Raw genomic sequence first — 15548 nt, 5'->3', positions numbered from 1 at the left:
GCCTAAACAAATTTATTTATTTGTAGTTTAAAATTTTAGATGGAAAAGGTGATAAAGGAGACCTTAAGGGAGGTAGTAGTGGTTCCAACGGAGAAGAAAATGATGAAAAATTCGATCCTTTATATGGTAGGGAGATTGTTTATAAAGATTTGAAAACCATCCATACATTGTATTTGATAAAGTAAAATGGCATGTGTAAGATTCTATGTAATTGTCTGTATTAATAAGAATAAAGCTCAAACCTAAAATGTCATTGTTGTGTCATGAATGCAACATGTACCCTTAAGTGTATTCTTTTACTTATTTATGTAAAACATGAAAAATGGGAGTTAATAGGTATAGAAGATAGAGAACACGGCATATATATATAGCAATGTACGTGAAATTCTCACATTTTAATTTGAAGAGAATGTTCATATCACTCATGTTGAACAATAAAAATGAAGTAGTGCAATTATATTTAATTTGCAGGCATGAGATTATGCAGTAAGGACAAAGTAGTAACACAATAGTACCATTTCATCCTTGGTAGGTGTCTGGAACATGTCACACTGCAGTGAGCAGTAGTAAAAATACTTGAACTTGGGCAAACCTTGTAGTTTCAATGACCTCACACAGGGACAAGGGAACGTAAGCTCCAGATTTGCTTCTCTTGGATCTGCATTATCCTCTGCAACAATAACATGTTGTAGAAGTTGCATGGTTAGAATTCCATGAGGATCTTCATTCCAGACATTCTCCAGTTTTGGCAGCCTCTCTAAAGTCAATTTCTTGAGGGAAAAAGGGAGAGGTCTAGGGAAGGCTGCTGCTCCCAATCCCATAGTTGTCATTTCTCTTTCTTGTGTTATATCAAATATGCTTTTCACAGAACCACAGTTTCGGACTTTTAATTTTTCCAAATTAGTTAAGAAAGGAAGTAAATAGAAGGGTATGACAACATCTGTTAAAAATTGGCATCCGTCCACAGTCAAAGAGTTCAAGTTACTGAAGCACGACTTTGGGATCCGCCGTGAGTCAAGCCATATCACTTGTAGTGGGCTATCTCTGAGACTAAGAGATGATTCAGTACTTGCAGACTCCAAAAGCTGTGCATGCAAAATAGGATATTATTTACAAAAGGCTAATATGTCAGTTTCATAGCTGGCGATTACATTATAACAAATAGATAGATTAGTCATAAATCAGTTACTGTATTAATACTGAATTTAGTTAATAAAAAGACAAAGAAAAAGAGAGGAACTTGATATTAGACATAGAGACGCATGAAATCAGTGGCGGAACTTTTAGAAAAAAAATATTGGAGGAACCAAAATATTTTTTATATAGTATAATTTTTTATTTTTACTTTTGTCTGAAAAATTAAAAATTTCATTTCCATTTTTTTGTGTGAAAAAATGAACCTGAAACATTTAGTTTGTTTGTTTATATACAAAATATTTACTTTCTGCCATTCATGTGCTAAAATACTAAATATGGATAGCTGCACAAAAGGTTAAACAAAAAATATATAAGTAAATAACATGATAATTTATTTTTATCAATGATAAAATTATGGATGATTCGATTAAGAAATATTTTATCATTTACTCTTAGGTGTAATAATGTCATTTTATTTTCACGATATTTTATATTTTAAAAAAAAAAGAAAAAAAATACATTTTATCCTTATTTTTCAGTATGTATAAAAGACATTTTTTTCATCAATTAATATTACTTGTTAGTTTTAATTTTTTATTAAAATATCAGTGAAAATATCATAACTTAAAACCTCTTTCATCCTTTTTCCTTCAAATCCTTCTTTCCAACTACAAAATCAACCTTGTAAGTTATAATAACGTCTCATGTACTTTTATTTTATAGATATATAAATAGTCACAAATTATATGGATAAATTTATTAATTTATTATCACGTTTATATGTTATTTTATATATGTAAAGTCAAATGTAACTTGTTTCATTTCACAAATCAACAAGTTAATTTTTTTTAATTAAGTTTTTAACTCCTCATATTGTTATATTCTAATTTTTCCCCTCAATTTTTTTACAATTTTCAATCTTTCTTTAAAGTTTTAATCCCTCTAAAAATGTGTTCCTTGATCCATTTTTAGTCGTTTTTTTTTCTTAAATATAACATAAACAATAGGATTAATAAAGAGCAAAAATTTCTAAAAGGACTAAAAATGTTAACAAAAATTAATGGATGACAATCAAATATGAATTGAAGTTTATTTATTTTGATTAAAAAGAAAAGTTGTAAGACGAGGGAAAGTTTTCTTTATGACTACGCTGGCTACATGAAGCAGTCACATTCGTATTATTTTAAATTTTATGAATGAATTTTTTTAAAACAAAAATGATTAATAAATTTATATAAATGCTGGTTTTTTGAGCTAACATATTTATATCTTAAGAAATTTAACATACTTGCTGGTTAAGGCTGGGAAAAACAAGGATTTATAATTTCCATTCATGGCAAGTAATTTTTTTTATCTCATGAAAGAAGAAAAGTTTGTTTTTTTAAGGAAAGAAGAAAAGTTAATAAAACTAGGAGAATTTGTAATAAATATAAGTTTAAATATGTATTTGATAAATGAGAATTTGTAATAAATATAAGTTTAAATATGTATTTGATAAATGTAAGTTAATATTTTTTTATTTTTGTCTCTGGTAAGTTTTTTTTTTTAATTTTAGTCGTTGAAAGTTTATGCTTTTTTAATTTTGATCTCCGTAATATGTTTTACTCATTTTTTATTTTATAAGTTTGTATTTTTTAATTTTAATTTCGTGCGGAGGATTATAAATGAATATTTTAAAATATTAAAGAGACTAAAATTTAAAAAAACATTAACGTATTAAAAATGAATGAAATAACCTAAAAAGACTAAAATTAACAAAAATAATAACTTTGAAGAACAAAAATAAAAAAAGGACGAATAAAAAAATACTAACAAGATAAATAAAAATATATTTAAATCATAAATAAATGAATAAGTACCTTGTTGAAACCTTTTTGTATGGTGGCATTCAAGTCTCCTTCCCACTGCCATTTGGCTTCCTCTTTTCCTTCTTCATTAGCACTAACTATGTTTTGTAACTTTGGTGCTCTTGCGCCACCCTCCGTGAATCTTTGCATCAATGGGCATTCTCTCACAATCAATACTTCCAATGACGGGAATTTGAATTCATAGTTCTTGTAACTGCAAAAACTTTTCAGCTTCAGTAGGTACTCAAGTTCTATAGTAATCAATTTGCCAAACACTATTTGCTCTGCTTCTTCATTTCCCTCATTGCTTACTATTTCCTCTAATTTATTACAACGGCTTATCTTCATGGACTTAAGTTGAACCAAGCTTTTTGCCGTTGAGGATGCCATTAAATTCCTTAATCCATTACAATGCACTACTTTCAAATTTGTCAAGTAAGCCAATGATACCGAGGGAGGAGCCAAATTCCTCAATTTGTCACACCCATTTAAGCTCAAAAGCTCTAGTCTCTGTAGAACTGGTTCTCGTTCAAATCCTATATCCTTTATTCCTGACAACGACAAAACCAATTCCTTCAGCTGTAATACGGTTCCCAAACGTGACTCCGACGACTCTTTAAGCAAATGTTTAGCTTCCCACAAGAATAACTTTTCTAGATTTGGCATTCTGTACAGAATTTGACAGAGACGTTCACCATCATTAACATAGTACAAGTTAAGCTCTTTTAAACGGTGCATTGGATGCTTCACAGTGTTGCTCAATAACCACTTCTGTGCTTCGTCAAAGTCAATATCCAAATACTCCAAGTTGGAGAATATCTACAGAAAAAGAAAAATAAAAGAAAAGTAAATAGTAAACCATGAAGAAGGAAGGTACTTTATATATATTAAACCTGATGGAAGCGGCACAAATTAAACCTGGGAAGTGGTTGTCTGTGTCGGTGACCCTTGTCAAATCAAAGACCTCTAGGCTCTTACCGTAAATGAAATGCCAGTAATTTTATTTTATTTGTAATAATAAAAAATTTAATAATATGGTACTTTCTTCGTAATTTAGTATAAAGTCAATACTTTGGCAATATAATTTATATAAACTTTACTTATATATATAAAATACGTATAACTAGGGTTGTTCATTAAAAAATGTATAAAATTATGTCACGCACTCGCGCCTCTTGACGATAACTTATAGACGGCCTTTTGCCTTTCTAATTTTTGGCCTTTGGTCAAACATTCCCTTGAATTCTAAATTCTAAATAAAAGAGGGATTAGGGGACGAGAGACGTTAAATTAATAATCCATATTATATTTAGCAGGGCTATATCTTTTTTAAGTATGCCACACATCTTACAATATCACTCTCCATTTATGTCTCACTATATGACTTACCTTTTCAGCTGACATAACTGCTTCATCTTCTTCATTGCTCCTTTCTCCGGTTCCGAATGTTTTTAGCTTCTTGTTACATTTCCCTACTGACAACTTCTTCAATTTTGGACACTCTATAGGATGTCTCCCCCTGTAGAAATGCTGGATGCTTCGTAGGTCATATAAGGCCATGTAGGTTAGTTCAGGAAACACTAATTGTTCAGTGTTTGTTTCGGATCCATCTTCACAGGCAACAATTTCCACAATTCCATCACACCCTCTGACCGACATGTATTCAAGCTTTGGAACATCTTTGGCCACAGAAGCTGGAAATACATTCCTCAGTCTTTTACAATCATACATCTCTATACTCTGCAGTTTTTTGAAGTTAAGAATTCCTCCCGGATCCCTGCTCCACACCTGCTCCAACATTGGGAGACAGGATACATGAACAACCTGCAAATTTGTGTCTATCCCACCAGATGAATCTACTTGCTGAGAATCTTTGATTTCAAAAATCACTTCCACTGACTCACAATCAGAAACCTTCAAGCTGTTCAAACTCGCAAACCATCCTTCCATGTGACTCGGAAAAATTTTGTCTAGTTTATTGCAAAGACGAATGTTCACAGAAGTGAGACTAGAAAAGGAATCAGCACTCACTTCAGCTTGCCATATGTCTGTTAACTCATCCATTTCGTTGAGGTGGATTTCCTCCAACTTAGGAAAGACGTAGACCTGCACTTTGATGGAAACAAGCCATTATTTGGTAACGAAACTAAACAGAAATGCATAACATTCAGTCAACTATAAAAATTTACTTATTTACACCTATACACACCTTGTCTGCACTATTTCCTTCTGTGCTAAAAATCTTCTCCATCATTTTACACTTGCTTACAAAGAGGCCTTTCAGTTTCCTCAAACTGCTGGCCACGGACAATGAACACAAATATCTCAAATTATCACAACCTTTCACATCTAATTTTATTAAGTTTTGAAAGCAGAAGTTTGACGGGGGCTGGTCGCTCCATATCTTCTGGATCTTGTTCATCGAGATTAAATTCAAGTTCTCTAAGTTTGGTATTTCAACCTGCAAGCACATACACAATTAACATATTTACAACTGAAAAATAATTAGTCACAAACTTATTCAAAAATTTAAAGGAAAAATATGCACCATCATACCAGTTCACCAAAAAGAGGAGGAGCCATCTCACTATGCTCATTCTCTGCAACAGTAATTTGTATCTCATCCCTGTCTGTAGAAGACCCCTCTATGGTATAAAAACTAGTGAATGATGATAATGATTCAAGTGACAAAGACTTCAACTTAAGAAACTCAATCTTATCAGAATTGTCAGGTATTTTAATGATCTCCTCTAAAGAACCACAATGGGAAACACCAATTGTTTCAAGACTCACAAGCAATTTAACCATGCAAAAGGAGAAAAGATTCTTCAATTGGTCACACTTCTCGACCTTGATCGTTTTCAATTTGGTGAATGAGCAATCTGTAAATGGACTAAAGCATATCATCTCTGTACCTGAACTAAAGTATATCATCTCTATCTCTTTTAGTTTGTAGAGGCATAGAGATTTCAACTGGGGAAAAACATCCTGAGGATAAAACAAATCCTTTGAGTTGATGATATATTTGATGCTAGGGTTCTTTACGATGGAAAAGTGTTTCAGATGTGGAAATCCATTCAAATTCAACTCATTAATAACATCTTGAACACCATTCAGCTCTCCCAACAACAAATTTTCAACTGTTTTAAACAACAACTTTATTCCTGTCTGAGAGTGAATATTGTCAGTGTCATCCTTCAGCTCCAATGCCAAAGATTTGAAATTTTCATACTTATTAGGCATTCTGAAATCTCCAGCTGAAAGAGTTTTGAAGTTCCCAATCTCAATCTTGTAATCACTTAAGTTGTCAAAGAACAATTCCTTTGGAAAAAATTCAGCACATGGAATGCTTAAGTCCACCACTTGCAATTGATGCAAATGCTTTAGTTCTGAAATAAATGTATTTTGACTTTGGTTTCTCTCTCCTTCCTCCGACACTTCCATGAAGCACTTTCTTACATACAACTCTTCCAACGAAGTCAACCTTGACATAAGCTGAGGCGGAATCCTCTTGACTACTGAACAATTGCTGATGTCTAGTAATTGTAGTTTATCCAAGTTCTTTAACTCAGCTGGCAAATTTTCAATTCGAGATCCAGAAAAGCTGAGAATTCTTAATTTTTTCAGCTTCCCTATGATGGATAAGTTGTCATCTAAAGTGCATCTCTCCAAACAAAGCAATCTGAGGTCTGATAGGCTTTCAATTGAAGATGGTAAGCTTGAGAGTTGAATACCAGTCAACATTAATACTTTGAGCTTTTTCATTCCTTTAAAAAAACTGTTGGGTATTTTTAAAGATGAATCATCACTGTCAATTTGGAAAAATTTAAGTTGAGGACAATTTATTTCTTCTGGAAGCTCATCAATGATAACACTGTTGCATATAAAAATAGAAGTACACCTCTCGAGTTCAGGCCAATCATCAAGTTTCCCATTTCTCAAAGTAAATGCATTGTGCTCCTTCTGTGCTATAGATAAAGCTGCATCTCGAACCAGATCATGCATATTGAAATGAATACTAGAACTTCCATCCAACACTAAACCTGAGTTTTTCAACTTCTGGATTGATGTAGATATTTTGCCTCGAGCTTCCCCAAGTGAGTAGACCCCTTCAAGTATTCCCAAACCAAAGCAATACTTCACCAAGTCCATAATTAGGGGTTGATGACCCATTTGAGCACAAAGAAAGAAAATGGACTTGAGCTCCTCATTTTCTAGATGGTCATAACTCATTTTTACAGAAATCTCCATAGGATTCTGATCTCCCACCAGGTCTTGATTTTTAAGTTTTTCCCACTCTGAGTCGCTCTTGTCTCTTAATGCCCTTCCAACTGTAATTATTGCCATAGGTAACCCTGAACAGTACTTCTTAACAATTTCTTGTTTAGACTTGGACATTTCACCATGTATTCCAGCCTCCTTCCGAAACAACTTCAGAGCATCTTTTTCATCTAATTCCTCTACACAGAAAGTTAATTTAACTTCCATTTTATCCGTTAATACATTTTGTTTCCTTGAAGTTAGCAAAATTTTGCAACCCTTATAATCACCAAGAGATTTTTCTTTTGTCGGCCCTTTGGGACCCTGTTTATCATCAACATCACCATCAAGTGGAATTCCCAACCTATTCAAGTCTAATCTGTCCCAAAGGTCATCCAAGATTATAAGGGTGTTCTCTTTCTCTTTCTTTAACCTCCTTCGTAGATGATCAGCTCTTACATTCTCACCTTCTCCTTCCAATTTCAATCCCAAAGGGTAAGCAATATCTTCCTGGACTTGTTTTAGATTGGGGTTGTCTGTTATTTCTGAAAAAGCCACCACATTAAACAACTTCTTGTCTCGAGCAATTTTAGCAATTGCTTTGATTAAAGTGCTCTTACCCACCCCACTTCGCCCATACACTCCAATCATTTTCACAGTGGGATCTTCAACAAGTGTTGCCATTATTTGTTCCATTATGGATTTTCTAGAACCAAAATCCATAAGGTCATTATTAGACAAAATGGCATCATTAGATGTTACGTATACCCGATGGGCAATTTCATCAGACTTGGGGCAATCATCGGTTATCTTTTTACCCTCAACTGCCATCTTCTTTGCTAGTCTGCCTAGTCTATGGCAAAAGTAAAGAAATAAATAGTTGGAAAACCGTGTCTTTTTGTGGCCATCATCGTTCCAATACTTCTCCACTTCTGTCTCAAATTTACCCACTTTCCCTAACCATTCTCTAGCCTTACCTTCAATTTCGTGTCCATTTTTGAAAGCTTCCTCACATTGATGATCTACTTTCTCCTTTACAAGTTTAAGCTGCTTTACACACTCGCGTAGTTCATCAAAGTTTCGACTGTAATGGATGTAATCCAGTTGCTTTTTAAGCAGATCCAACAAAGAATTAGTTACTGGCTCTAGTAGTGCGGATGACACAGCGTCCATGCTTTGACCTTGATTTTCTTGTACTAGGTACAATTACATCTCTTCAACAAAATGAAGAGTGGAACCAGATCAGTCAAAAGCTAATGAGGAAAGAATATCATATAGTTGATCAATAAAAAATCAAAGTACATTTACTAAAACCAAATCAAGCAACCATGAGTTAAAAAACAAAAAAAAAAAAAAGATATCAAATTTGAATGTATATTGTATACTTTTGTCTTTAGCAAAGAATTTTTCTTTTATTCTCAGAAGAAAGAAGAATGCTTAGCGTCACACTCAGAAACACATTTCATCCTATTGGTGCACATCTACGAATTTTTAAACTCATTACCTGTGTACCAATTCTGCATGTATAACCTTTTTTTATTGTTGTAATAGGTTTCAGTAATAATTAAGGTACACTAATATTTTAAGATAATTATATTATTTATTATTAATGAACTTTATTTTATATTTTATGTGTTTAAATAGTCAGATATCATAATTAATCTATTAAGGAATAATAAGAATCTTATTATTAGATTAAAGAGATGCAGAAATTTTCACTAATTATATATATTCTCTCCATTTTTTAGCCTACAGAAAACTTCGTTTTCCCACTAATTAGCAATGATTTTCCCCCAAAATGTCTCCATCCCCTTTGTGTGATTTCATTTTGTAGAACATGAATAACTCAAGAAAAGAAAAAAAAAAGCAATTCTTCATCCATAGAAACTCATGGGGGAAGGCAATACAATCTATAGAAACCAAAAAGGACATCCAAGAAATAAAAATCATCACACACCCCACCCCAGAGATCCGCCATCAAATAGCCAAATAGATAGACAAATAAACACTCTTTCACTTTTCAGAGTTCCGCATCGGATCGGGTTGCATTTAGTAAAAGTTATTAATTAATGTCATTGGCAGCTTAGATTTGTGAATTTGGCAAAATGTAGAATGGCAGCAGCTGGATAAGTTAGAGATTGAGCTAGCCCAGCAAGCAAACCTTGAGAATTATAACTAGCTAGCTAAGCGACGCATTCATAGGTTCTCTTCAGAGTTATATGTAATTCACCCCTTTCTATCCATAGACTCCTTCTCCATATCTGTGTGATATGCTTGAATGTTCTGTCATAGACCCTGTTGTTGAAACTGTTCAAAAATTCAGAGCCTTTGTCGGGGGTTGATTCAAGACACTGATGGCAATTGGATTTCTGGTTTTTCAAAGAGGATTGGTAGAGGAACAACCTTTGTGGCTGAATTATGGGAAGTTTTGGAGGGGTTACAATTGCAAATGATTCTAGAACCACTAAACCTACGTTTCAGGCAATATACCATATGACTGGAACACTAATCTAACATTTCAAATGTAACAATAGAAAAAATGTATGTATTATCCATACGAGGATTCTATATAAAAAAACCAATTCGTTTTTCTTTTTCCGAAATTACAAACATTTTTTTTTTTGAAAAAAAAATATTTTAACATAATTAACAACCATACTTAATTAATAAAATTACACTATTAAAAAATTCTAAAGATATACCTTTTTTACAATAAACACATTTAAAACATTTATAAATGAACTTAACTAAGAATATAGATAATCTTCTTCCTCAAATTTAATATAAATATTTTAAAAAATATTAATTTATTGATAAATATATTTTAAAAAGTATTAAGTAAAATATAAAAAAATATTTTTTAAAGAAATTTTTGCAATGCATGGATTTAAAATCTAGTTTATGGTAAATGTTACTTTTTTATTAAAAAAATAGTAAGAGATACTTGAATAAAAGTTTGTGGATTATCGAAACCTCAGCTTCATAATAATCAATGATTATACATATTTTTAACGATTTTATTTAATGCAAAATTATGTTGCTTACCATAATCTTATTTAATATTATCTTTATTTCTTTTACGGAGGTAGTGTACAATTTGATAATCAAAAAAATAATTTTGATAATTTTCATATTAAGTAATAAAACGTTATATAATATACAATTATAATAATTAAATGTTTATTTAGATCATTTTAATTTTAAGTAGTAATGTTAAATTTTCTATCACTACTTATGTTCATTTTCTACATTAGTTACTCTAATATATATTTCATGAGAAATAATAATATATAACGTTAAATAGTATCTCTCCTCTCTCTCTATATATAATAAAGTTCACCTGAAGCTTTCTAATCATTAGATTGATTATTTAACTTTGTAATAGTAGTTCGACGTAATTTAATTTAATGCTACAAGCTAATCACATTTAATAAAAAAATTAAATTGCTAACATAAGTGCTGTTTATATATAATTTTGATGATAAAATGTTAATTTAGACGATTTTGTTTGTTTGTGTGTCTGTCTTTTCTATGATGAATTAAAGGGTTATGATTAAAAAAAAAGATTGAAGCCTCTTTTATCTCAATTTTAGTTTTGATTTTGATATTTTACACTCAAAACACATTTACCATATGTGTGGCATTATATTGTTTGTGTTAGCTAGGCTTGTGTGCTTTAGATTAGTTTTCTTATCTTCTACAAATTTAGGGATAATCATTTATGTTTCTTAATTTGCTTGATCCATAAGTCTCTGATGTAAGTTATGTTTTGCTTAAGGTAATTGATTACAAGTATATGTAATTTATTACAATGTGTTAGAATAAATTCAAAAATTTTTGTTTGTTGAAATTTAGTTAGGTCCCATTTGATAAATTAAAACACGGGACGCAAGTAAACGATAAGGATATTAAGGATCTTACCTTTGTTGTGAGACAAACTAAGAATGAGGAAAGCTCCTGTTCTTCAGCAAGTACTCTATTTTCCCATTTCTTTTCTTCTTTATATTTGCCTCTCTGTATTCTCCTTTATGAATACTTCCCTCGTTTTGAAGCTGCTGCTTTGTAGTTTGAATGAAATGCATTTTGTCAAAGTTTTGTTAAAGAGCTACAAATTAAAGTGTGGCTTAAATTATAATATATTATTTTTTTATAACATTAGTCATGAGAGTTGAAAGATTTGATCGTGCACTTGATCCATAAGTCTCGGATGTAATGTGTTAGAACAAGTTCGAAGACTTTTGTTTGTTGAAATTTAGTTCGGTCCCATTGGATAATCAATTATCACATTATGTAATCAATTAAAATGTGTGTTTTAAGAAAAAAGGAAACTATGTGTATCAATATAATCAATTATCATTATTGATTATATTGTTTCTAAGTTAAGATTGCTCTTTGTCGATTGAGATAATTGGTTATTAATTTGTGATCAATAACCTGTTTTTGAAAATGTAAAACAAGGTTATTTTGATTGAAATAATCTATTGCAAATTTTGATAATATGTTAAATCTATTTTTTTTAGTTAAATATATAAATACTCACTCTTATTCTTTTTCTTGTGTAACTCTTTTACGAATGTTATCTTTCACTTCTATAAAGAGTCAACAAGAGGTTATACATATTTTTCATGAGAGATTAACATGCTTTAAGTATCATGCATCCAAGATCATTGGTTGATCATCATTGTTAGAGCTTTGAAGAGTTTCTTATTCTTTGGACTCAAGGTGTATTCAATTCAATAATCCGTTCATTCAAGATTATTTTTAAATATATTTTGATGATCATAATACAATTACAAAACCAAGACACTAAAAAATAATTTATTTAAATAATAAAAATAATTTATCCAAATGATTTCTAACATATATGTTGATGATCACAATACAATTGTAACACAAGGTCGCTCAAAATGGATAAGTCAGGCTTAAGTATTTTTTTTTCCAACTATACTCTTAGAGAAGGGAACAGTTGTGTTGACTGGTTGGTCAAACACAACGCTCACGAGACACCTCCTACCAGATTTGGCACAATAACTCGATCAAAGTGCATTTACTAAAACCATATCAAGAAACCATGTGTTTAAAATTATAAATGAATGTTAAATTTGAATAAACATAAATAAAGATACCAAGTTTGAATGTATATTTTGGTCCGTAGCAAAGAATTTTGCTTTTGTTCCCCAGAACACCGACAAAATGATGAATTCTAACAAGACGTAACTTGGGAGGCAATTGCTTTTGTTAATAAAGCATATAGTTAAATAATGAAAATATACATCACTACTAATTCAAAAGCTAGGAATATCCTTAAAAAAAGAAAGTTTAATTATTACCAAATTATGTTAAAAGATTTAATTTGATTTCCAAATCTTTAAGATGTTTAATTTAATCCTAAATTATTTTAAAACTGATCAATTTGATTATTTTGGTCCAATTGAGTTGATGTCGTTAAGATAACACATTTCAGCGGCTTTCGATTATGAACAATGATAATTTTTAACCACCATTATATTTATTATTATTTTTAAAAATAAAACGATTATCGTTTCTTCTTCTTCACTTTGGCCACCACAACCACAATGCCATGCCACCCTTTACCTGCAACACCAACTCCATCATCAGAATCTTAAGTCACCCAAACAACATCCACAAGTCCATATCTAACCCACCCAAATAGTAACACTGCACAACCACTACACCGCTACGCCACCACTCGGGCCCCCAACGTCACTGCTCCAACTCCATCATCACCACCTTAACCCACCCACAAGCCAAGATCTAATCCACCTAAACAGCACTTTGTGAAACCCTTTTGAGGATTAATAGAACCGAAAGTGAAGAAGAAGAAGAAAAAAAAGAATGAAAATCATTTTATTTTTTAAAACTAATAATAAATATAGTAGTTGTCACTATTTGTATACAAAAATTGTTTGAATTTGTTATTCTAACGATAACTTAATTGGACGAAAAAGATTATATGGGTCTGTTTTTAAATAATTTGTAAATTAAATTAATTTTTTTTTTAAAATGGAAATCAAATTAAATCTTTTAATATATTTTGGGTATTAAATTGATAATTAAAAAAAATGCTAGGAACAAACATATTGGTATCATGCAAATATATTTATTTACAAGCATTCATTTCAACAATAGATAAATTAAAACACGGGGCGACACTGCGCAATTAACCGATAAGGATATTAAGGATCTTACCTTTGTTGTGAGACAAACTAAGAATGAGGAAATCTCCTGTTCTTTACCAAAGTACTCTATTTTCCCATTTCTTTTCTTCTTTATATTTGCCTGTCCATATTCTCCTTTATGAATACTTCCCTCGTTTTGAAGCTGCTGCTTTGTAGTTTGAATGAAATGCATTTTGTCAAAGTTTTGTTAAAGAGCTACAAATTAAAGTGTGGCTTAAATTATAATATATTACTTTTTGATAACATTAGTCACGAGAGTTGAAAGATTTGACCGTGCACTTTATATATCCATCTTTATGAGTGAAATTTCTTCAAATCTTAAATAAATGAAAAAAAAAGAGCCAATATAAGCTATAAATTAAGAAAGGAAGAAACCTGTCTTCTTGGAATTGGATGACTAGTGAGTTGTGACTTGTCTTTAATTACTTGTCACTATCCCAATGAACTGAAAGTGAGAAAAGAGCAGATTAATTAAGGAAGAAGCAAGCTAAACATGATTGAAGGATATGGATATGGATGGCTTACTACCATTCCGTAGAAAACCAACAAGGAGTAAAGAAGCAAAGATAATACTGAGAGCATGACCAAACAAATGACAAAATATAAGCATTACTGTTTGGAATGTAAAGTGTGGGTTCTAAGGTGGTAGTGGGTGACTGAAGTAAATTCAAGGTTGGTGAGGTGGGTGACTGAACCCCTTTGCATTTACTTGGCTTTGAAACAGTGAATAAATCAGGCAAAACATTAAGGTCTCTGTCATACTCATGCATATCAAATCACTTGCCTCAACAAATAATTTCTTCCCAGTTTGGTCGTCTGTCAAAGTCAAGCAATAACAGCTACGCTGGAGTAACTAAAAAACAAAAAGTAGTCCCCTCTTCCTAATTTTTATAAGTATATTTTTTTTCAATTTCAGTCTATATAAACATAAAATTATGGAGACCAAAATTAATGGAATTAAAATTAAAAGACTTAAATTTATAAAAATTTATAATAAACAAAACATCATACAAGAATAAAAAATAAAAAAAAATAAAAACTTACAGAAATTAAAAATATATTTAAATCTTAAATTTAATTTTGACATGTTTAAATAATCTTTTTTATAAATATTTTTAATAAAAGAAATAAGAAAAAAATCAAATGAACTACATAAGATACAATTTATTTATGCACAAGTAAATTTATAAGAGTTATCTCATTATTTTCTTTAAAACATGATTTTTTAAATGCCGTAATTAAAAGGTTAAATAGTAATTTTTGTTTATGGATAAGTTTTTTTTTCTTATTTTTTCCTTAAAATTTCTATGAATTTTTTTTATCTAAACGAGCTCTGTATAAACGAAGGTTTATTCCCTACTATATCAATTGTCATCTTATCTTCAATGCATCATTAATAAGTGATTATCTGAATATTTTGCTGACAAAATTTATCTATATATTCCGATGAACTACAAATAACATTTTTATAAAATGTAGAGATTAAATAAAAAAATGGGATTTAAAAATAGTTTAATTAGTTTTTAGATAAACATATTTAATTTATATATTTAAAAGGAAATTATTTTAATTAATTATTAATATCATTTTATTGACGACAAAAAAAATCTTATAAAATAGGTAGAAGAAAAGAAAATTTACTTGCATAATGAAGTATGCATGTGTTCTGTAAAAAAATTGTTAAGGAGCTTACAAATTGTGGCTTAAAGTATGATATATGTATTTTAAATAGGATCTACAAATGCACTTTGTTATACCTGATATGTAATTGAGGGAATTAAACATAAAAAACATCTATTAAATAGGTCACGAAGTAAGTTTAATATTATATTTCATTCCAAAATGTTAAGATGTTAATGTATAGGTATTTTATGTTCATTCGATTTGACTCACCCATCATTGTAGGAGTGAAAATTCTTACCATTTTAAACAAATTAAAAATGACCAATATAAGTCATAAATAAACGAACAAACCTTTGGTTCTTCGAATTGGATGGTGCCACCTACCCAACTAATTTATGAAACGCGTTGCCAACTACCCAACTCAAATATGAAACACGTTGTCACCCACCTCAATTATTGTTACCTTATCGTAGCATTATTA

At 30.7% G+C, this 15548-nt stretch overlaps 1 protein-coding gene across 1 annotated transcript in view; it reads right to left on the bottom strand.

The window, feature by feature from the left end:
• Positions 1–15548, bottom strand: part of LOC114418376 — a 236154-nt gene that overhangs the window by 101130 nt on the left and 119476 nt on the right. The window contains exon 11 of the mRNA XM_028383680.1: positions 516–1085. Within this exon, the coding sequence (XP_028239481.1) occupies positions 516–1085 (570 nt within the window). The remainder of the gene's footprint in view (positions 1–515; positions 1086–15548) is intronic.

This window comes from Glycine soja, chromosome 7 (genome assembly GCF_004193775.1).
Source record: "Glycine soja cultivar W05 chromosome 7, ASM419377v2, whole genome shotgun sequence".
Lineage (NCBI taxonomy): Eukaryota > Viridiplantae > Streptophyta > Magnoliopsida > Fabales > Fabaceae > Glycine > Glycine soja.
Note: the sequence above shows the minus strand (reverse complement) of the source record. Positions and strands in the feature narration are given on the sequence as shown.